Raw genomic sequence first — 25,156 nt, 5'->3', positions numbered from 1 at the left:
AAAAAAATCCTAAATAGCTAAGCTTTCATCTTGCGTCAGCCATGTTGCTGGGATCCATGAGGAAGACCAGCATCTGGCACAGAGCTGATACATGTTAATTAATGATTTTGTAACCTGCCATCTGTCAAAGGCTGGGTCCCCTGCACCTCTGTTTTGTTTTGTTTCATAAACCCCTCCCTGAAAGATTTAGTAAGCAATAAAAGGCCTTGATGAGTTGGCTTCTACATCAGGTTTAGCCACCCTGTTATCTTATTACCATTCTCCACATACTGGGTGGAATTGACTTTTTGCTTCCCCTCTGTGGCATAACTAATTCCTAGACTTTATGGGACCACTCCCAGGCCAACTTGCACTCTTTAGTATGAAGGTATCTAAATCCAACAACATGTATTTCCAAAAATAATTATTAGCACCTGCCAGGGCTAGTGTTGCCCTAGACCCTAGAGGTCTCAGAAGTCAACAAGAAATGGACACTTTGTTAGAGTACAGAGAAAGGCCACTAGGGGGCAGCTATCTCACCCCTAAAATTTAATTAATTTCTTACAATAGCATTGTCTTGTTGAAGTATTGGTCAGAAAACACTCCTTCCTGGGTGTTTGTTTTTTTTTTTTTTTCCAGTAGAGATGATCACTTGGGAATAAGTATAATTTTCATGGTCTTCTCCACCTAGACCTTTCCTTCTGGTTTTCAGGGGTATGGAGAAAGGTCTATAGAGGTTAGGAGGAAAACAGTCAGAGAGACTTATCTTCAGGGATTCCAGCCTGCAGCCTTGACCACACAAGCTAAGACTTCTAACAATAGTGCCTTTCTAGACATGGGGCTGGCATTAACAGACCTTTTCCTGCTTGCTTCATAGTCGGCTACGGTGAAGCTGTCAAAACCAGTGGCTCTGTGGACTCAGCAGGATGTCTGCAAGTGGTTGAAGAAACATTGTCCGAATCAGTATCAGATCTACAGTGAGTCATTCAAACAGCATGACATTACTGGTAAAGTATGCGGCATCCAAAATATTTTATTCCCTCTTCCTCTCCCCATCACCGTGGCCTTTCCCATACCCTTACAATGCAATGCATCTCCCTGCTGAAGTTTCTGGCATGGGTTTACTTTAAAAGGGGGGATGGATTCCAGATCCATGCAAGCTAGGCTACTTAATAAGCATAAGCAGTTAGAGAAGCATGGATTCCAAGTGTCCAGGACAAATATGTGGGAATCAGGGTAAGGGGTTGGGGAACTCTGGAGAAAATGTGTACCAATTCTAGAGAAAAGAAAGGAAGGAAGTCTTCCAAATTAGCTGGGTTACAGGATCAGGATTAGATGTTCTAAGTAGGAAAGACTTTAAAATAGGAAAACTCTGAAGTGAATATGATAATAACTTACTGCCCCTGAGATGAATACCTTAAAAACAAAAATGAAGATTCCATTTAGATCCAAGAAGCATTTGGAAGCAGAAACTATGACAGTATAATGAACTGCAAAAGCCCTTAGGATTATGTCTCTCAATTGGAGAACAGGGTGGGCGAGAAGGAGCAGATGGGGCCACCATGGGAGCCCATCAGAGTCAGGAGATCTTCTCCAGACCTCTCCTGCCCTCCCGCCCTGAGGGTCTGGATGGATATAAGGCAGAATTCCTCCCCTGCCCTCCCTCCCCCCTCGCAAGCACTATGATGAAAGATAGGACTGAAGAATATGCTCTGTGCACCAACACTGTGCTTCAGAGGGAAAACATGTTGAGAAGTCCTGATTCAAGTCCAGGTTCTTCCCTTTTTTAAGAGAAAACTATTTCTCTGGTGGGAAAGTGACTTGCTCTTGAGTAGCCCAGCCCTGTAGATGCCATCCCTCTTTCCAAACTGGGTGTTTTTCAAAGTGTATTCCTTGGAGCCTTTGGGTACACTAAAGATTGCCAAAGGTACAAGGGGTGTGCTTTGGGTTGAGGTGGGTGTGTCAGCTAAAGCAGCTTCCCTTATGTCTGTTTGACATACTCGAATTGTACAAAAACTTCATTTGGGGAAAAGGGTTCTGATACAAAAGAACCAGTGAGCTAGGTTATCCTAGATGCCTGCTGACCAAATTGGTAATGTTTTAAAATGTAAGGAACACACTCAAGTATAGCTCAAGGTGAGTTAACAGAGAGTGAAATCCTCCTAAGTGTTAAAATTGTCCTTAATGTACTTTGCTTCCCCCACCACCAACTGGAATAATGGTTTTTTAGATGAAATTCCTAAAATTGTGAAGGCAGTGTCAGGACTTCTTTTAGATTCTGAGTGTCTAATTTTTTTCCTAGTCCCTTCTTTAAGAATATAAGGAAATCCCATACAGGGTCAGTTCTCCCAGCCCTAAAAGCAATCTATCAGTTAGTCACCATTTGGCTGATTATGGTTGCCTTCATCTGATAATGTGTGCTTAATGTTTCTTAATGCCTGTGTGATAGAATAATGGCAAAGGCTTTCTCGTGATCTTATTTGAAAGTAGTGTTATCTTTTATTATGGGCAGGAATTGTGAGATGCCCTTGAGGGAAGGATAGGCATTTATATTGGTTTATAGAGGATGAGCCATCCATCCCTTAGAAATAAAGGTTTCCTGCTTTGTGGCTTGGAGTCCATAGTATACCACTTCCCAAAGCTTTCTGCTAAGTGACATGAAGAAAGAGGGTGTGAGCATGAGATATGGGTTTTGAACAGCTGTCCTGTTGCTTTTGGTGGCCCATTTGGTCTCCAGGCAACACCATTGATACAGTTCAGTCACAACCTTCTTGGAATCTTGGGCAAGCTGCTTAAGCTAGATGAGTTACTCAATCTCACTCCTCATCTCCAAAATAAAGATAATAATAGTACCCATCTCCAGGAGTTGTTGTGAAGATTAAAATGAAATAATATTAAGTGACCCACTAAGGTGGCCATTTATTGGCACCTTCTAGCTGTCAGCATTTTGCTCTTGTCAAGACTCATCTGGAGGTGTCTAAACTATTCATTCTAAGGGCGCCCTGTTTTCAGGCAAGAAAAGTACTGGGGGCTTAGGGAACAGAGAGGAGGATTTCACACTAACATTCGGGCTACATCTTTTTGGCCTTCTGCTATCTGAGGGCTCAAAAAACCACTCTCTTCCCCTGTTTCCTGGCCCCTGCCTCTCCAGGAGTGAAAGTGAAATACCCAGGTGGTCACAAGTGCCAAGTGGCCAGAGAATAGGACTGCAGTCAGCCTGCAGTTACCAGCCCCAGGATGCTGGAAGCTGGGGGTTCGGGGGGGGGGGGCGGTCTCCATGCCCTTGGAAGCTAGCTGTGAAAAACAGAGCAAAGAGGATTGTGAAAAATTAAGACATGCGGTGACAGAACCAACTTCACCAGCCACTGGTAAATAGTGGAATGCTGAGGGTGGTGACAAGCACCAGGTCGAAGCCCAGAGCTGCAGCTTCGCCATGGAATGTCGTGAAGGTTCCTGGTGCCCTTCAGTTTTCTTTGTCTGCGGAAAGGAGATGGTACCTGCCTCCTAGTGTTGCTATGAAAGCAATCCATGGTCCTAGGAAGCATGCATTGAATGTGAGCTGTTGCTGATCTCCTAAGTGCTGTTCTGATCTCTCCCAAAACAAACACCACGTATAAACAGTGTTGAATTCATCTGTCTTTATTATCCTGAGAATTGGGAAGTGAGCACCCGGGTGGAGTGGAGTGGCATGGTGGTGGTGGTCAGGGGGCGGGTAGTCTGGGCTGGTAAGTACCCTGTGCTTATCTGCAAGGTTGCAACAAAGACGTTCAGTGTCTCTTCCTGACCCTTAGATTCTCTTGAGCGTTGCTGTTCATTTATTTTTCTCAAAGCATGGATCTCCAATACCCTGCTCATCAAGCAAGTGTGTTTGTTATACCAGTGTAACCTATAAACAATCCCTTAATTTTGAGGCAGATGGTATATAGCAATGGCAAATAAAAAGGACATATATTAAATGGAAAGAAGGGAAAAAAGGGCTTTCACAGACCCAAGTCAGATCCTCCCTGCTTGTCCTCCACCCCCAACCTTTGACAAATAATAACTGTACAACATCACATGAGTTAGTTTTTCATCAGTGAAATGAGAATAATTATCTTAAAGGGTGTTGTTGGGAGAATTAAATGGAAGGATACATGTGAAGGGCCTAGCTTAATGCCTGATACATACTAGACATTTATCCATGTAGCAAGTATTTGTGGAGCATCTACCCTGTACCGGGTTTTGGGAGTACAGCAATAAATAAGACGGTCAGCGATCTGTGCAGGGAAAAAATTATGCTTCCGTGAGAAACTATGCATCGTCAATAGCACACCATGTGGGGCTAATTCCACAGAGCTGTTTTTACAACTCAGCAAGTTGTAGATAACTGATAGCAATACAAAATAATCCTTGTTGTAGATGTGTAAATTCTGTCCCATAGAGGTTCAGTTGGCTTTCCTAGCCACTGAAAAGGTGGAAAAGGTGAATTTTGCCTGCCATTTATACATTTATTTTGCTCTCCCTGATCTATGGGTGTGTGCTCTTTGGATTCTCCTTTGTAATATCTTTCTCCTGGTTGTAACATCTTAACTGGTTTCTTCACTAATGAGTTAAAAAAAAAATCTTAAATGTGTTTGTTTTTGTATTTGATGAGAGTCCTGATTTTAACCTATTTTGAAAATTACCCTGTTTTAACTTTAGTAGTTAATTTTTTTTTTAATATTTTGGCCAGGAAGTCCACTTTATTAACATTTTTTATGCCTTTGTTTGAAGGACATTAGATTCTACACAAACATTCCCCCCATTTTCTCCAAAGTCTAAGAAACATTAAGATATGTTTCAATATACTAGCATTCAAAACCTTTTGCAAGTTTCCTATTGGAATTTCTGAGAATTTCATTGTGTCCAGGCAGCACCTGCTATTTTGTGGCAGATGCGTTTAATCAGAAGAGAAGCTACTCCTGTTACCTCCCTGCAGAAGAGCTCTTAAAAGGCATGAGATGGTTAGAACACCTGAGAGGCATTAGGATAGATAGATTTAAATCATCAGATTAGGCTTGAAGGAAAGAAATTCGTCTATTTTCCTGTGCTTGCAAGATTCTCTCTCCTGCTTTCTGAGGCCCGCTTGGAATGCTGATGAGGAAGCTCTACTGGGGCCAGGTGTAAGCTCACAGGCAACTTTCAGATTCTTTTTTATGCACAGTTAAGAATATTTTCAGGTTTGAGGCAATTTCAGCCCCTGGCTGTGCCTTGTGTTGTTCCCGTGGCTGCTAAAGTGAGTTTACCTCCTTCAGCATCAAGTCCTCCATCTGGAAAGGGTTCTTTCCCCTGCCAACTTGAAAGACTTATTTTTATGGGTGAAGCACTCAGAGTTCCCCAGCATATAAAATATTTTTAAAAGCCGTTTTGAATGTGGAAAAGGTTTCCACGTAGTCTGCTTTGTGGCACAGCAATGGGAATTCTTTAGATGCCCAGATGTCTGCAGGAATAAATAGTTATACGAATATCCCCCGCAAATGGTCAATATTGATTTGTAGTATTTCCCAGTGGCCTCCTGCAAAATAAATGAATACATTTCTGGTTCTTTTTCTGCTTCAGCCACCCCACCCCCACCTCTTTCCCCTTTTCAAAATATTCTGCTGAGGTGTATCACCCTCAAATTTGGCAGTTCTGCTTATGCTATTGAATAAAAGGGAAACCTCTCTTTTTTAGACCTTTGGATTGTGGATCTGTGTGTTTGCTAACATGAATCCCTTCAGTGCTGGTTTCTCTGAGCTGTTCTACCCCTTTACCCTTCTGCTGTTGTCTTCCTTGTCTTTATTATGTTACCCATAGAGACTAGCAGGATATGTAGTTAACAATTTATCAGAAGAAGTGGAATCGTTAGTTACTTTATGTGATCTATCTGTGAGTATACTCCTTATTAGAATCCAGTGTAGCCAAATAAAGTGTGGGCATATGTAACTATCATAGCACCACATCTGTACATTTTCTTATCATTATTGGTTTCCCTCTGGATATTGTGTTTTACTTTTCTATGTCTTTGTGTTTTGTTACATTTCTCTTCTATATGAACTGCTCTACGTTTTTTATTAAACCTCAAGCAGCCTAGAGCTGCATAGTAAAGTTCCTGACATCATCAGGGCCTGTTTCCCTAAGTTAATTTTCCAACAACAGCATTTATTGTTTTTAACCCCTTTTGTTGATGGAAAGCTTACTAACATCACCTTGATACTCCTCAGTGTTCTTAAAGCAAGGGTGCTGAATTTGATCATCTTGATGATCCAGGATTATAGACTTTTAAATATTGGAAAAGGCTTTAGATGTCATCCCGGGTTTTATGAGGTCAATAAAAAGAATACCACTTTGAATGAAAAGTATAAATGGAGACCAGAATATTAGCTTCATTTCTGATAAAGTTTTTTGGAGAACGTCATTTAGGTCTACAGACAAATCGGTTTGCTACCCAGGGTGAGCCCTGTTGTAGGACCTGTCACATTGATAGGTGAAAGTTTAATTATTAGGAAGTTCTGCTGAGGTTAACTGAAACCCACCCATAGGTCCTATTTAGGTTCCCAGGTTAGAAACCTTTGCTGAGAAAAGCCCTTGATGACTGCTGCCCCCAGGACCGATTGTTACTGCCAGTCCCCAGTGGGGCCATGGCACAGTCCCCCATTCTTTCATGCATCCCAGCAGACTGCTCCCAAGTTCCTTCATCTTTAGTAGATGTCCTCCTTTGGCCACACTGAGAACGTATAGACTATCTGGTGGGATTTCCCTATTTTTCCTCTCCACCCCATCTTATCTGCTGCTTCCTCTTCTTCCAGAAGACATGCCTCTGTTCTCTTTTACAAATAACCTTTTCCTGCCTCTGCTTGCACCAGTCATCCCCTGTTTTGCCTGGGTACTTGCTCCCTGTTGCAGCCATCTTTCCTCTTTGATCTAGCTACACCAGCTCCCTCCTTTTTCTCTGAAGGGTTCCATTCTAGTCTTCTGACCAGTCCCTTTCGAAGTATTTGTTAAATCACATTTAATTCGTATATTGGAAAAATTTATATAGCCACTTCCACATGCCAAACAGAACACTATGCCCCCAAAACTTCAGGACACACACTCCTTTCAAGTGTCTGAGAATTATCCGCCATGATACACTGCACACAAGGGTATAAATAAATCTCAACAAATTTCAAAACACTGAAGTCTTACAGGGCACATTCTCTGACCGCAACAGCTATTAGGAATCATTAACAAGATATCCTAAAGATCCCAAATATTTAGAAACTTAACACACAACCAAGAACTGCATGGGTGAAGAAAAAAAATCACAACCGAAATGAGAAAATATTTTGAACAGAATAATAATAGAAACGTGAATATTCCAAACACTGGTGTTGTGCGGCTACAGCACAACTTAGAGGAAAATTGTTTCACTAAATGCCTATATTAAAAGAAGACTGGAAGTCAGTAAATTAAATGTTTACCTTAAGACATTAGAAAAGAACACGTAATCCAAAAGTAAGAGCTGAAATTAATTAAAAACATACAAGCAATAAAGAAAACTAACAAAGGAGAAGTTGATTCTTTGAAGAGATAACAAAACTGATAAACATCTACTTAGACCGAACTAGGAAGACAGACAATGTCAGGAAAGAAAGTTGGAGAAATCATTGAATTCTCTATACACGTTAAAAAGTAATAAGAAAAGCGTATGAATGAGTTTAGGCCAATATACTTAGATGAAATGACAAATTCCTTAAAAACCATAACTTAGCACCAACTCAAAGCTAGAAAATCTAGCCACATATCTCCTAATAAATTTTAAATTAAAACTACACACATACACATAAATACACAAAACCTAAGTCCTGAAGCCTTTTGTAATAATTCACATAATCAATAACCAAACCTATGCAGATTCTTTCAGAAAAGAGAGGGAAAGGGGAGCACTTCCAAACTCATAAGGTCAGAATGACCGTTAACACTAAAACCTGACAAAGGTACTACGGGAATGGTATGGTATAGATCGATATCCTTCATCAACCTAAACCTAAAAGCCTTGACAAAATACCAACAAATTGAATCTAGCATTTGACAAAAATGATACTCTATCATGATCATGTGTGCATAGGGATTCAAGGTTAAGTTTTTGAAAATTCAGCTTGATTCACTCTATTAATAGAATAAATGGAGAAAGTCATATGATCATTTCACCAGATGCAGAAGTCTTAGCGTTTCAGCTCTGAGAGGTGAAGAGCATGGATGTCATCACTGCGATCTTTACAACAAGAACAAGCTGGACGAAATAATGATTTTGTTGGGACCCATCAAAAAACTGATTTCACAAGGCAGATCATCACCCTAAAATCTAGAAGAGTAGGTGTGTCCAATAATGACAGAAGATTTGGACACTTTACAAGGAAGATAAAAGAATGGACAATAAGTACTATAAAATATGAAAATATACTAAGCAACATTGTCACATGGAAAATGCAAATAAAACTACAGTGAGATACGACTTCGTACTCAGTAAAATGGCTAACATTCAAATGACTGGCAATCCTAAGGGTTGCTGAATGTGTGTAGCAACTAGATCTCTCATACATTGTTATTGGGTATAATGTGGTGCCACCTGATTCAAAAACTAAAGTTTTTATGTGGTTAATCACACAATTATTAAATGATCCTGCAATTCTCCTCTGGGGTATTTACACAGGAGAATTGGAAACATATATTCATAAAAATTCCAGCCCAGTAATATCCAAAGGAGTGTTACTCAGAGTAGACAAAAATTCTAAACAATCCTTAGGTCCCTCCAGAGTAGCGTGGATAAACAGACGGTGCTTTATTCACACCAAGAGCACTGCTTGACAATAGAAAGGAACCGACTACTGAAGCATGCAACATGAAAGGCTCTCATGTTGTGCTGAGGGAAAGAAGTCAGAAACCCAAGAGTACCTACAGTCTGACTCCATCCTATGAAATTCTAAAACACAAAATTGGCAGTGATGGCAATCAGGGGTTCTTTAGGTTGGAATGTGGAGGGCAGATGGCAAAGAGGAGCAAAGGAACTTTCTGTGGTCATAAAAATGCTTTCTATCTTTGTCAGAAGTTCTCTACTTGGCGTCTCACATGTGTGAAATGTGTTGTATGTAAATTATATCTCAGAGTTGGTTTTTGGAGACTTGTGTGCTTTCCAAATTTTCTAAAATGGCAAAGTGTTTTTAAAAGGCAAAAATGAAAATGTCATCCTGTGTCTTTCCATACGGGCTGTAGGATCATTTAAAGATGATGAAAGGGGCGCCTGGGTGGCTCAGTTGGTTAAGCGACTGCCTTCGGCTCAGGTCATGATCCTGGAGTCCCAGGATCGAGTCCCGCATCGGGCTCCCTGCTCAGCGGGGAGTCTGCTTCTCCCTCTGACCCTCCCCCCTCTCATGTACTCTCTCTCTCTCTCTCATTCTCGTTCTCTCAAATAAATAAATCTTTAAAAAAATAAAAAATAAAAAAAATAAAGATGATGAAGAAGGGCACCTGGGTAGTGCGGCCGGTTGAGCGACCAACTCTTGGTTTTGGCTCAGGTCATGATCTCAGGGTCGTGAGATGGAGCCTTGAGTTGGGCTCTGAGCTCAGCGTGGAGTCTGCTTGAGATTCTCCCTCTCCCTCTGCCCCACCCCATGTGTGCACATGCACCCTCTCTCTCGCTCTCAAATCTTTAAAAAGAATGATGAAGATAAGAGATGGGTTTTATATTCATCTATATTATAAATACATAGGTATAAATATTTAACACAATCTAATACAACATGCATAAATATATATAAAGAATGTATATGTTATATATAAAGAAATTGAGTTTGAAAATCCACTTTATGCATTTTTCACTGAAAGAATAATCTGAAGATAGAACATTCTTATAAAGGAAAGGTATGGTTTTACCAACTGGTAGAAGATGACAGCTGACAAAAGAACAGCTCTGTTGTCTGACTGTGATTCTGCTTGTCTGAGCTACTCTTGCGCATCCGAGGCTTTTGGGTTTCACAGATGAATTAAATTTCAGAAGATATTTTCGCAGTAGCATCTAGTTGCCGCCTTAGTATTTTACTCATTCATACTTTTAAAAATTACCTCACCACATTTTATAAACCAAAGGAATTTTAACACACACAATCTCATTTGAAAATACAATAAATTTTATGTTAAGAAAAACATTTCTCCCATTTTCATCCCAGAATGGGGCCACTTTTTATGTTTGTATAAGGAAACTACTCTTAAGGGGACACTGATAGTCTAAATACAGCATTTATTTAATATTCTATTTGAAAAGATAAGAATGGAGTTTGTCACCAAATGAACTATTTGTTTCATCCATCAAAGAACTAGAAGGATTTTCTTTTTTAACCAATTGCATAGACTTAAATAATTAAGACTACTCCTACGGGGGGAGCGGGGGATTTTTACTTGCTACCTGATTCAGTTTTTTTCTTCAATGATCTTCCCCCGCCCCTCACTACTTTTATAGGTTCTGTGGTTTGGGAAATGAGACTTGAAAGGTTTGCCCAGGTTATCACAGCCAGGGAATGCAGGGCTGGGGTCAGGAGCTAGCTTTCTGCACCCTCATCCAGCACTCCTCTCGCCTGCCAGATACCCTGCTCCTCCCAGCCAGCACCCATTAACAGACCCAAACCAAAGGCTTCTGAGACCCCAGAAATGCCGGTGCCAGCCAGGTGTTCTTATCAAAGTTGTAACTTATGAGACCGTCCTGCTTTAGAAAACCCCTGACGTCTTACCTGCTGTGTCTTGGAGGCTTTCTCTGTGTACAAGGCTCCTCTTGCAAGCTGTTACAGATAGGAGGAAGCACGGCTCAGAGTGTAGTGGATGAGTCCAGGTAAGTATAGTTGCTGAGCACTTCACATCAGCAGGACCTACCACAGAGGTTGTTGAGAGGAGTTACCACCTAGAAAATACTTAAAACAGTGCCTGACACGTGGTAGGGGCTCCATAACTGTTACCTCTTGCTGTCACATTACTGGGGAAGAAGAGGAAACTGTTCTTAGGAAAAGTCCAGCAGGTTGCCTCACAGATAGAAGGGGGGGCAGAAATGGGCAAGATACACCCCTTTTTTTTTTTTTAAAGCACACCGTTTTAGCTTATTTTCCCAATCCAAATTCTAGGAGCCCAATGATGTTTTTATAGCCACAAACTCAATCTCATTCTTTCTTTCAGCCAGATCCAGTTTTTCCTCCTTGTCTCCCTCTTAATTCCATCTTTCTAGTCCCCAATGAAACGGTCACATTTTACTAAATATGACCAAATGTCCAGCTTCCTTTGCTGCTTTACTCTGAACACTGATCTTTTTGCTCTGTCATAGAAATGAAGTTGGTGAAACACGACCTGTTTGGATTAAGTCTGTTTGCTTTTTAGCTTCTGTGTCCATTTCTTTTTTTATTGATGACTTTACTCTCTGTTTTGTTTTGCTTTTTGTTTTATGTTGTTTGGGGAAGTACTGAAGTCAGATTGCAAAATTGGAGATCCCCTTCCCTTGATTTTGCTGCCAATCCCTGTTTGAACGTTAATACACTGTGTACTCATCCTGTCAAGTCAAATTTCTCATCCTTAGGAGCCCCAGGGTGCATGGGCAGAACCTCTGTCATGACATTCAATGGAGGTATTGGGAATCATGCCCTTTAGCGGGAGTCTGCTCTGTGGAGCAATGGCTCTCTTCCTTCAGATGGCATCACTTATGGTGATTGTGGCACCATATTTGTTGATGGAGGAAATGGAAGTCCACACGGCTGCCATATCGAAGAGCCCGTGGCACTGTTTTTGATGAAACACAATTGTCCTCAAGAGGTCTTGGCCAGTATCATTCTAGGCCATTGTGTCTGGGCTCTCATGTTCCTCCTTCAGAGTCTCATTAAATATATTTTTCAATTTCCATACTAACTGTGGGGTGATGTGACTGTTAGGTGGTGTTTAATTATTGCTCTTGACAGACTTCCTATCTTGGATAATTACGAAAGATTAGAGAAAGCCTGGACTGTGGAGACCCATGATAGAGTCCTCTCCACTTCTTAGTCACTGGCCCTGGCAGAGTCTGTTTCACTTCCCTGAGCCTCAGTTTCCCTTTCTCAAAAATATTATAAAGTGTACCTTATGAAGTTGCTACTAGTTATTATTACTGGTCTGTGATTGTATGGACTCCATACATAGGTTTACAAGAAGCAAAGGAGAGTATGGAAATCACCTTTCGAATGGGAAAGAATTGTGTAAGTGTGTGTGTGTGTGTGTGTATATGTGTATATATGTATATACACATGTAGTTTTGTTTCATTATTTAATAAATATAAATATACGCCCCTTGGATTGCCTCTAAAGGTCATGATTCCCAATCCCCCCCATTGAGTGTCATAACAAAAGATTCTGCCCCTGCACCCTGAGGCTCTTAAGGATGGGAAAAAAATAAATATAATAAATATATATGTATATACACATGTGTAGTTTTGTTTCATTGTTAAATAAATATAAATAAATGGTTGGAGAAAACTTGTATTTTAAAAAATATTTGAGTGTTTGCATGCAAGGCACTCCAGTAAGTACTTTGCATACATTATTTAATTTATTGTCACAATAACCCATAAGATTATTATTTCCAATTTACAAATGAGGAAAATGACTCTCAGAAAACTTAGGTCTCTTGTCTAGGTCATAAAAACCAAAAAATGGCAGTCAAGGTTTTAACCCAGGGCCATCTGAATCCAAAGCTCACATTCTGACCTCTGTGCTATGAAAGATAGCATCTTATAAGTACAAGCGAGTGATGAAAGAAAATAAACACGGGGGTAAGCACCAAAGAAGACTTAAGAAGGAACTCCTATCTAGAGCCTGGTTGATTGGGAAGTCTGCTTGGAGGAGGCTGGATTTGTCTTGTGTAGGATTTTAAAAGAGAAAGTCCCTGAAATACCAAGTTGTATTTATGTATTTTGTTTGACCCTAGAGAACAAGAAACTGTAACAGCTTTTAAGCCATAGACCTCGCCACCCCTTATTGCATCAGACTCTGCCTCTCCCCACATGGGGGTTACGTGCCTGAGCCTGAAAGCATTTGGGCTTCTGGACCTGAAGAGGAATGAGTGATGGAGGTGGAGATAGATCAGAAGAGTAGTCTGAGGGCTACGTGAGAAGAGGTTTTGAGTGTCAGGCTAAGGAAACTAAATTTTCCTCTCTTGGATGTCATTTACCACCCATCAGTGATAACAGCATCACCATGGTGAGTGGACTGACAAGCTCAGAGCACTCTTGGAGAAAAATGGAATGTGCGGATGATAGAGATCACCAATGTGTGAGGTGTTGGCCCAAGTGGATCCTGGATCAGGATCTATTGGATTATTGCTTTTACAGATCTCTGGCTTTTCCATTTTCCCAGTCCCCAACAGTGGTGCTACGCCTAAGCTCCCTTTCCACAAAGCCCCCATCCCTCTCCCCTTTCATTATTCTGAGGAGGCACCCATGGACATAAATTTTCTTAACATTCCTCCCTGCAGTATTAGCTCTATTTTTACCCCCTTCTTAATGGTTTCCTTTATGTCTCTGAGGAAGAGATATTCACTCTCCCAAGAGCAGTCCCCTAACCTTTGCTCTTCTCCCTGCCTGTGTGACCCCCCCGCACACACCAGAATTCTGTTCGTTTCTCTCTCCCTTCTGAGTCTTCAGACTTTCTGCCTACACTTCTGCATTCCCGTTTGAAGCCCTGCTGTGTCCAGCATACGTCCCCTCCTTGCTACTATTACTGCAGTTCTTCTGATCAAGGTTTCCCTAGTCTTGGCCTGAACAGTCTCCTGTGATCCTACTTCATGGCTCTCTGGGAAAGCATCTGTTCTTTTGTCTCTATATCAGAATTGACCAGATCTCTTCCTGCTTAAAAAGACTAAATGCCTACTGGATAAAGTCCAGATTCTTAAGCTTGGCATGCGAGGCTCTTGATAAACATTCCTCAGGTCCATTTGCAGCCAGACCACTCTCATTCTTGCCCCACTGTCCACCTAGTGAACTTTGAGTAATTCGCGAGGCCCATCTCCAGTTATTTCTCTCTTCCCTACCCTCCCTGGGCCTTTCCAAGCAAAATTAATTTTTCCATTCTGTATTTCCTTTACATTTTTTGCAGTGAATGAATAACCACTATTATTGTTAGAACACTGATCACATTATATTAACATTATTTGGTTACATGTTTATCTTCCTTCCACCAGCCCAGAAACTCCTGTAGGGTAGAAATAGCATCTGGTTTATCTTACTATCTCTAGCTGTGTTAACCCAGTGCCTGGCATAAAATAAGTGCTGATTGGATTAAATTGAGTTTGTTCTTCCTTTGGTAAGCTTAGAGCCCTTCTTCATATATGTTGATAAAAATACTTGATTAGTCCTTCAGTTTCCTGATCTGCCTCCTTTTCATGAAGCTCGTCCTCTACTTTTCCATCTGCAGCTTATCATTACCTTCCATTCATGTTCAAGTTTCTCTTCCTGTCTGATTCTTAGAGAAGCCCCGTTTGATTTTTTTTTCTTTGAAGAATTCCTATGTTGGATCTGTACTAAGCCCCAAAATGCCATCTTTAAGTGCACTTGAATGACAGATTCTTGAACTTTCGTGGGATCCAGAGTCCCCTATTCCCTTCAGGCAGGTCTTCCCACGGACGTTGTGGCAGGATATGTCTGGATTTCTGCTCAGTGCCAAGCTTGCTGGGCCTGCTGAAATTCAAGAGACAGGTGTTATTTTGGAGGATGGGAAGAATATGCTTTATCTGAAAAGCTTCTGTTTAGGGCAGCAGGGCAGGAGCAGGGAATCTGTCACACCATACATACCTTTAGTGCTAATTTGCCAGTGCTTCTCAAGGAACAAAGCATAATACAAATTCAGCATTATTGTTTCAGACATCCATATTGTCTGGATTTGGGTACAACAGTGCTAGATTTTTATTCTCAGCTCTTCATGGCAAATTAGCTAACTCCAAACTGCCTTAATGACGTTGACACTCTCTCAGAGATTAGGACTTACAGAGGAGAAATGAGAAGAGCAAGTGGTGTAGTATGGTTACATTGAACCGTAGAAGATTGCCAGTGTTGAACAATTTCACCAACAAAATGGCAGTTTCATTAGGTTTAACCTAATAGTGCAATAATGTATCTTGTTTAAAAGGAAGTAGGTAATAAGTAGAATAATGTTTTTGAGAGTTTCCTAATGTGCCAGGCGCAGCAATAAATACTTTTTATGCATTAACTCATTTAATCCTCAAGACAACTCTAAGGTGTATTATCCTTCTCTTTATGGGGAAGCTGAGACACAGAGGTCATGACTTCCTGACAGCTAATAATGTGCAATGGATATTCCAGTAGCAGAAAATGGATTCTTCTAGCCCAGCCGTTGTCTACCTTTTTTTGTAAAGAGCCAGGTAGGGCCATTTGGCTTTGCAGGCCATATGGCCCTTGTCCCAACTACTGGACTCTGCCTGTGTATGTAAATGAATGCGGTGTCTGTGTTCCAGTAAAACTTTATTAATAAAAACAGGCAGCAGGCTAGGTTTGGCCCACAGGCTATAGTTTGTAGATCCCTATTCTAACCTCTTCCTCCCTATACCCAAATATGTTTTCTCACTGATGGTTATAAAAGAAATTTAGGAGTCATAGTTTTTAAAAAACATGTATTACTTTTCCTTTTAGTATATTCAATATGGAAAAATTAGAAAGTATACATACACGAAAAAAAAGAAACGTGTAAAAATCCCCCTGGATTCCAACATTCAGAAATATTTGAAAGATTTTTTTTAAGATTTTATTTATTTATCTGATAGAGACAGCAAGAGAGGGAACACAAGCAGGGGGAGTGGGAGAGGGAGAAACAGGCTTCCCGCAGAGCAGGGAGCCCGATGTGGGGTTCGATCTCAGGACCCTGGGATCATGACCTGAGCCGAAGGCAGACGCTTAACCGACTGAGCCACCCAGGTGCCCCTAATTTGAAAGATTTTGATGTGTATCCTTTCAGGTTGTTATCTGTGCATACTTAAAAGAACAGTGTTATACCTTAGAGAGTGGCATAGCCTTCTCTTTCCCACTTAAAAATATATGGCAAGTATGTTTCTATATTAGTTAAATGCAAAATATTTTCTTTGGCTTTTATTCTCTGGATGTTGTATTTTTTTTTTCTTTTCAGAGCAATTGTGTACCTGGTTCCATATGCTTCTCTTTTTAACACTCACCCTCCCCTCCCCAACTATGTCCATCCTATATTCTTTGTTATATTCTGGAGTCACAGTTTTCTTTCTCTAGTGTTTTTGCCTCTGATATTGATCTTATCCCTTCACCTTTGCTCTGGTTGTAGCCAGCAATGGTAGTGAAACCAGCCCTGTAGGTAAATGGGCACTAGAAAAATAATACATCTCCAAATCCCTGTCACTGTCCTCTGTAGATGCCACCCTCGGGGGCAGTGTAATTTCTTTGAATGTTTTCTTTCTGTCTGCTACCCTCTTCCCCAAGGCTCCTCCAAAAGAGAAGCTTGCACAGCTTTTCTTAAATTCATTAAATTTTCAGTGTCTTTCCCCCCGTGGTTGGTAAGCGGCAGGCAACACAAGACAAGAGGACATTAGAATTCCTTCCGGGGAGAGAACATAGTGTGAGCAGTTTCGAAAGGTCGCGTGTTGCCACAGTGTCCTTCTTTGTAAATCTTTCAGAGGACAGTGAGCTGTATCTAGAGGAGGAAAGATTCTGCTGTAGTCCTTCCGGAAGGATCTTAGCCTCATATCTGCCATTTGGCAGTAAATTCACAGTGATGTTCAGTTGAGCACATAGGAAAAGGGGGCAAGATACTGTTACCTCTGTTTTTGCAAAATATGCTCCCAGGAAGTTCGAGGCAAAGACTAGCCTCTCCCAAAAATGGGGACAGCTACAAGGTAAAGAATGCAGTGATGACTGGGTACTGACCATAAGTGCTGCCACAGAACGTACAAGGGAAGCCACTTTCTCTAAGCAGTTTTCTGAATGTGTGTAGTTAACCATTCTGTGGATGTCCCTAGAATCTTAGATTGTTTTACTCATAAGAAATTTCCCACTGACATTTGTATCACACTTGAAATGTATGAAGTGATATTTCAAACACATTATCTAACCTCAGAACCCTGTTGATCTAAGCGTGAGTCTCTGTTCAGGTGAGGAATCTAAAGTGAGGAAAATTGACCCAGACCTTGTGGCCAGTAGATGGCAGTACTCAGCTCCTGACACCTGAGGCTACATTTTTTGCTCCAGTCCAAGGCAAATTTTGCCTTCTTTACTCCCATCATTTTGCCCTGGTTTTGCTCAGTACGGTCATATTTCTCTATTATAGAATGTGCTCTGTTGTTCTATGCTATAGAACACACAAATTCTAAGGGAAGATTTTTGACACCAAGAAGACTGTCTTAGGAGATTTGGAACTCCAGAATGGTGTGTATATTTACCAAGCACGGTTCAAGATCATTGAATACTGAAGCTGTTATTCACCAAGAGATATTGTTACCTTTAACTAGAAATAGAAGGGAAAGGAAAATTATACCAAAACCTATTTTTGAGATAATTAGCAAAATGTCAGGGACAGATGGACTAGAAACTATGGAAAAACATATGTTTTACTGATGTTTTCTCTTTGATCATATGTTGGATGCTATAATGGCAAAAGCCTGTTTCCTGGCTGGAAAACTATCCTTTTCAGTTTTTTTTCTGCTTTTTATTATTTAAGAAACTGGCTGGCTGGCTTTTAGAAGTTTTTGTAGTCTGTATCCCTGTACATTCAAAAAGACTAAGAAATACATTGAATCTGCAAACAGGACTACACTTCCTAGATGTAGCAGCAGTTAGAAACAATTGTTGCATATACCACTAGAGGTAAAACCAGGTCACCAAGGTAATCGATAGTATAGTACCTGTCTTTCAAACTTCATAGTTTAAAATGATAAGCTTGACAAATATACCCTCATTTATTTGCAACCCACTACCTCTCAATTCACAAAAATTGGACTAGTGCAGAGGAGTGACACATGGTAGTCACTGGAGAAATAGGGAAGGAGTTAATGGCAGGTAGGACAGAAGAAAAGAAAAGAACAAACTGGAAAGAAGGCCAACGATGTACTAGCCAGGTAAACTTGGGCAGGTTGTACATCTGAAATGGGGCTCAGATTTCTCATCTGCAAAATTGTGGAGTTTGAATGGAAAACCTCGCAAGTATGTCTTAGCAATGAGATTAGATTCTATTGGGCATTGAGCAGTTGACTATTAAAGACATCTTTGTTAACAACAGGCGATGATGCAAGATGGCGCGGTGACTTGCCCTGCTCACAATGTATCTAATTTTATCTCAGTGCCCATTCACAGCTTACAGTGTCTGAAAAAAATAGCATTTCTTTTTTGTTGCAAATATTCTGTAGTCTGGGCCTCAGATTTTTTAGTAGAACCTTCCTTTTCATTCCAGTAATTTGTTTACTTACTGAATATTTATCATCTCGATTAAAGTTTAATTATTTACAGATTAAATAATTTGTAATTTATTATAAATTGCTAATTTGCAGATCATTCATTACCTACTAATCGTTCAATATCTTTATATTAGTGCTCATTAATTTACTCAATAAACATTTGCTGAGCAATCACTAAATGGCCAACACTACCAGAATGGAGACGCAAAAAAGCTTGAGAAGGAAGCTGGGCTCCTTCTTTTTTTTTTTTTTTTTAAGATTTTATTTATTTATTTGAGAGAGAGAGAAAGAAACAGCATGAGAGGGGAAAGGGTCAGAGGGAGAAGCAGGCTCCCTGCCAAGCCAGGAGCCTGACTTGGGACTCCATCCCAGGACTCTGGAATCATGAACTGAGCCGAAGGCAACTGCTTAAGCAACTGAGCCACCCAGGCGCCCTGGGCTCCTTCTTTAAAGAAGGAATTCACTATGTGTCACTTCTGGGAAACTGGATCTTCTTTAGATCTTCACTAACCTAATTCTGTTTAGCTCCATAAAAAAAAAAAAAAATCCAAAAAGAAAAAGATGAAATTTAGAAACTTTTGATGCATTTTTTCCCCAAGATTGGTCAAATGAGAAAACCTTTTAATAATCTGGGAATACTTTGAAAAATCAAAATGCACAAAGTTAATGGAATCATAAAAATCAAATTTTTGTATTACCACAAATACTAAACACATATTAGTCCTATAATAAATATAAATGTTAAGTATTTGAGAGATGAAAGAGAGATGGATGGAGATACAGGGGGGAAAACAAGCCTAAAAAGAGTTAAATGGGGCTTAAGTGTTATCCTGTGATATCTTTGTGCTTGTTATCATGGGTAGTAGGGGTCAGGCTAATCAAGCCCAAATGAATGAAACTCTATACCACTGGATGGTTTGATTTTTCACATAGGAGAGTTCCTTCAATCTGGAATTTTGGCAGCTGCAACATTCAGTTCAACGAGCTCAATGTTATTTTAGATGAGACCCAGTCTTTGTTATTTGATTTTACACAAGTTTAAAGATTTCCTTGATTTCAGCTGACTCTGGAGGGCACATTGGAGATATACTAAGTAGAAGTGTAGTATCATCAATTATCCTTTGCCAGAATTTGAAGAATATGCCCTGGGGGGGGGGGGACGAACTAATGCCCCTTGTCCTAAATTCTTTCCCTGGTCTGACTAACTTATCATTATGGTTAGTAATAGTTAATGTAGTTAATATAATTACAAAGCTCCTCTCCCTTCGTACAACATTTTCTGTCTTTCCATACATCGAGCATTTAATGCCATCAGTCCTGTGACTTAGATGGACAGTACATATTGCAAACTGACTCCTGGATTCCACTTCAGTGGGAACTATTAAACTATTATTGGAACTGACCTGCCCTGATCTGATAGAGAGAAAACCCTATTCTCCTTTTATAACACTGAGCATTGATGTCTGTTCTTCATTGTGCTGAGGGGAATGTCTCCAAAAATTTTAAAGGACAAGGGGTAAAGCCATGCTAGATAATGGGGATATTTAGACAGCTTTCATGGAAGATCTGTTCAAGTCATCTGAGGTCCCAGGGGAGGTTGGTCTGATAAAGCCCGCACCTCAGTCCTAGCACTAACTGGGCGGATCTGGACTTGTAAGTCACCCCTTCTGCCTGTGGAATGTACCCTGGAGGTTTGTTTCTTTGACTTCTGTGGGCAGATTGGATAGCTCATTCTTAAAACATACTTGGAAAAGGAGCCTGTTTACCCTGGAGGAGAATGGTTGCTGAAGACACTGGACTAGATACATCACCTCATTCTTCCTCTCTCTTTCAAAACCTCCGTAGAGTCAGCTCTGGTCTATGCTCATCTTGAACGTAAAGCAGAATCTTTAAATACTCACCCAGCCAAATTTTTTTCCAATTAATAACAACCTCTGGTCAAGAAGTGTTTGGGTTTGTTTGGTTGGTTGTTTTTTTTTGTTTTTTTTTACCCCTCACATTATTCTCAGAACATGAAGCAACTAATTATTGGTAGCAGTCTATACACAAAAAGGTAGTACCTTAGAACAGGGTTGTCTTTTACCTTTTTTTTTTTTTTTTATGGTTTTTCCTCAAGTTTATTGAAGGAGGTGAATCCTGGCTGGAGACAGAACAAGCATGGCGGTATGGTTCATTATATGTGTCTTGTTCATGTTAGGGGAACCAGTTACAAATATCTTGGGTGGAGGGGGAAAAAAACCTTTAGTAAAATAGTCTTTGGCAGAAATATATGTGAAATTTCTTTTTTCTTTGTCCTAAAGAAGTGCTTAGCCTTTTCTTCCGAAGGACAAGAGCTGGTGATGTAATTTTTCAGTTGAGTTTTGCAATTGTTTTGAGCTCCTCAAGGGGGAGCTCTCCCACAAGCTAACTAGTGTACTCACCTCTCAGGTCTGACTTGGACTTTTAGTGGGTACTTCCTTATCCATCCATTTAGTCTGAATAGGAATCTCCCTTCGATATGCAAGTTTTGCTCCCTTAATTGCCATGAAGGTAGATGACAGCCTGCCAATTACAATCTTTAAAATAATTATGTCAAATTGTACTTGGATATGAATTAATCAGCTTCATTGTTAGGTGTCCTGTATGTAAGGGGAGTGGTCAGTCTGGTCCATGTCCCCACTAGAGCATAAAAGCAGTAACAGCTGGGCCGTAGACATGTACTTTTTGTTAGAACATTCTTTTTTGGATAGGGTTATTCAAACCTACCATTTCATATTGCCACATAAGTTGTGCCAGTTTATGGTTGATACAAAAGAGATTGTTCTCACCCTCTAACAGGCTTCAGGAGATAGTCCTCACCCCACCTCCAAACTCTGTCCCTTCAACATAAATCTATTTCAGTGTAGAATGCCTATTTATCCTCATTTTTAATGTCTGAATGTAAGGACTGGTTAAGCTGACTCTTACATTCAGACATTAAGAGACACCTTTTGAAAGCCTTCTTTTGCAAAAGCAAGGGGAAAAATAATAACTGGGCTTCCTTTCATTGTAGTTGAAATGAAGGTACAAAGAAGACTTTAGTTTTTCCCCACAAATGCTAGAAGATTATATCCTATTGCTTTTTTATTTTCAAGGAAAAAAATTCAGGTATGGTAAATTGTCACTAAAATGTGGTTTTGGGCAGGTGATTCTTTGTCCTAATTGAGCCTCCCCATTATCCTGGGGGATAATTTCCTTGGGGGAAAAGGTGAGTAACACTTCTCTTTACAATTTTTGGAAAAATAATGTTCTTTCATGAGAAATACAATCTTTTAAAGGAAAATGATTCTTCTGTTTTAACTCTAAATACAGTGGGAGGATTTTCATGGAATATAAATATTTGCAAACTCTTTAAGCATGCTTTAACCAAACACCTGGTAAATGTTGCACAGGCTATTAATGACTTGCAAAACCTCCAAGTTAGGAAATACGGCTATGCCATTATGATCAGTCATTTGGCAGATAGTCAAGCCTGACAACAATTGTTTAATACCTTTTTACCCATAAAGACTCTGATTCCCTGAAAACATTCAAGATTTCAGCATATTTCCCTCCCACCCCCTGACCCTGCACCAAATTGCTCAATTATCTCCTGTAAAGAGTACTATTATTCTTTCAGATTTGAAGTACAGGTTTCCCCCTGTTATCTGAAAGTAGAAAGTTCCTAAGAAACCTTTCCTAAGCTGAAATAGATATAAAGTGAAGAGCAGTACCATTAATTCATACAGGAAAATTTTTGAGCGTTCTCAGACCCAAAAAAATCACCTCTTTTAGGCATTCTGATACTTTAGGACACCTCTTCCTAATGGATGCACAGAATAAATCAAGATAAAGCACAGATGCTCACAGACACAAATCGGAGCTCCGGCAGCTTGATGCTGAGTGTAGGTCCCAGGGAAGGAGTTGGGGGGGGCCTCCATAATGGCTATTGCAAAGCCAACACTGAATGCTGTTTTTGCTTTTTGCCTTTTTTTACTATAAAGCGAAAATCCTCTACAGATTTCTTTCAGTCAGGGATACACAGGTACACTAATGTAGGTCTTTCCTAAAAGTGAAGTGGCTTAATGGGAACTTCCGAAAAGCAGGGGATACCTGCAATAGGAAATGGTTATAAGCAATGTTACAAACTGTGTCTTCTGTTGTCTCTGCCTATGCAAGACCCTTTCAAAAGCTATGGTGTGTTCTTTACTTCCTAATTAACACCTCTTATTTGCACGAAACTAGGCTATGCAGTGTAGGGTGTTGAGATGGATGGTAAGAAGCAGTAGAACACAAGATACCACCCCTTCAGAGATCTCAAAATAACAGGTAGGGAGAAATGAGGGAAGTAGCATCTCAAAGCAATATACAGTTAATTGTCAGGAAGATGGTACAGAAAGTGAATTCTACATGAATCCAGAAGCAAAGCTATCGTGGGATAGAGTGATGTAGATCGAGTCTAGGGTTGTAGAATTTTAAGCCAGGCTGTTAAGAATATGCAGGATTAGGGGAGGCAGAAGAGGGCAAAGGGCATTCTGGAAGGAAGGGGAGTAATAAGAGAAACTGAATATGCCAAGTGTTGCAGGGACAGTGCACAAAACTGTATGATTAGAAACAATGTGGTTTTAATAAAGAAGTGCCTTGAAGTGAAAATCTTCTCTGTTATCTATTGCTACTAAAGGTACATAACAATGGGCATACATACTCTCCAAATGAATGACGTAGAACAATCCATTTGCTCACAAGTTTATGGCCTGGTGATTTGGGCTAGATTTGATGAGTGGTCCTTCTGCTCTTGGCTCATTCTCTTGTCTGTGAGCCAGCTGGCTACTCATTTGTGTAGGACAGACTTGACCAGGATGACAGGAACACCTGGGACCTCTGCCGCCATGTCTCTTGCCTGCCAGCAGGCTGGCCCAGGCATCTCTTCTCATAGCAGTGGTGGAGGTGCAAGAGAGGACTCCAGTCTTCTGCTTGGGTCACATTTGTTAACATTCCACCGACCAAAGCAAGCTACATGGTGGGGTCCATGGTGCCACTTCATCGTAGAGTGGATCCCGCATAGTGAACTATTCAGTTATGTATTGCTGCTTAACAAAATACTCCAAATGTTAGCTGCTTAAAGCATTGGCCACTTATAATACCTCTTAGAATCTGTGTGTCAGGAACTCAGGAAGGGCTTGGCTGAGCTCTTTTCATCCTCATGATGTTAGTGGTACTCAGCTGGTAGATGGACTGACATGGACGGTCACTCATGTGACTGATATCTTGGCTAGAAGTCTAGGCTCAGCTGGACCATCAGGAGTGGCTGAACTCCACTCCACTTGGTGAGGTCTTAGGGTAATCAAAGTCCTTACATGGCAGGGGCTTTTCACAGAGCCAGTCTCCCAAAGGAACAAGGCAGAAACAATACGGCCTTTTCTGACCTAATCTTCGAATTTACGCAGTAAGCACTGTTCTGACTCTGTGGGATGGAACAGACACAAGCCCTCCCCAATTCCAGGAGATGGGACACAGACGCCCATCTCTTTATGGGAAATATAAAAGAATTTGCAGATATGTTTCAAAACCACATGGTCTTTCTGCAAGCAACGAATTATATATACTTTTACCATGTTGTGAATCATACTCAACTCCTTATAAGACCCCCATACCCAGAGACACGACCCATTATGATATCAGGCTCAGGTGCATGATCCAGGATCTTGTTATCTAAATCAGGTGCAGATGAAACTCCTACCGCAAGTGCCACTCATTGAGCATTGTTCCTTTTGATCTGAAGATAAGTGAACACAAGCTAATTATCTGCTCTCCAACATAAAATGGTAGAACAGGAATGGTTAACCTCAACAGAAACAATTCCTTATCAATTCTGAAATATAGCCAGGACCATACTACCAGTTCTATGATCAGGGCCCATTATTGCTCCCTGGGAATGATCCTCCATATTTCTTGGCATCACCTCCTAGGTAAAGGTCAGTAAACATTTTCTGTAAAGGGCCACCTAGTAAATAGTCTTCACTTGCCATATATAGTCTTTGTTTAATTGTATTTTTTTAAACAATCCTTTAAAAATATAAAAACATTTGGAGCACCTGGGTGACTCAGTTGGTTAAGTGTCCAGCTCTTGGTTTCAGCTCAGGTCATGATCTCAGGATTGTGGGATCGAGCCCCACATTGGGCTCCATGCTCAGTGGGGAGTCTGCATGAGATTCTGTCTCTCCCTGTACCCCACCACCAACACGTGTGCATGCACTCTCCCCCCACCAAATCTTAAAAAAAAAAAAAAAAAAGTAAAAACAGTCTTAGCTAACTAGAGATACAAAATCAGGCCACCACCCAGATTTGGCTTATAGGCCATAATTTGACAACCCGAGCTGTATACTTGTGATTCTAACCTTGAGTCATTTTCCTTTCCTACAGAAAGGAAATAGCCTGTGTTTATATTTGAGTAAATTCTCTCAAGTGTGTTTCCAGCTCATAGAATTCTGGGGAGTGCAGAGCACTCTCTTTATCTGACCTTTGAGGTGCAAGCTGGCAATGTATTCTCCAATACAATTCCTTTAAAAGCTTTGTGGGTTTTCTAGAATCTTACTAGAATTCATTGTATCAGACAAAAGTCACGTGCATAAAAGCCTTTGAAACATGCCCTTTTCTATTGTGGGTCCCCAGAGACTACTAAGGGACAATGCCCTTAAGATTTCATTGTTTATC

General features: G+C 40.5%; 1 protein-coding gene across 5 annotated transcripts in view; it reads left to right on the top strand.

Moving 5' to 3' along the window:
• SAMD12 (sterile alpha motif domain containing 12) overlaps positions 1-25,156 on the top strand; it is a 377,845-nt gene that overhangs the window by 161,529 nt on the left and 191,160 nt on the right. For 4 of the 5 annotated variants that reach the window (XM_027571885.2, XM_027571863.1, XM_027571894.2 and 1 more), the window contains exon 3: positions 857-986. In XM_027571885.2, coding sequence (XP_027427686.1) covers positions 857-986 — 130 coding nt within the window. The remainder of the gene's footprint in view (positions 1-856; positions 987-25,156) is intronic. The other variant, XR_003515902.2, reaches the window with a different exon arrangement.

Source organism: Zalophus californianus, chromosome 4 (genome assembly GCF_009762305.2).
Source record: "Zalophus californianus isolate mZalCal1 chromosome 4, mZalCal1.pri.v2, whole genome shotgun sequence".
Classification (NCBI taxonomy): domain Eukaryota; kingdom Metazoa; phylum Chordata; class Mammalia; order Carnivora; family Otariidae; genus Zalophus; species Zalophus californianus.
This window is presented reverse-complemented; position numbering and strand designations above follow the sequence as displayed.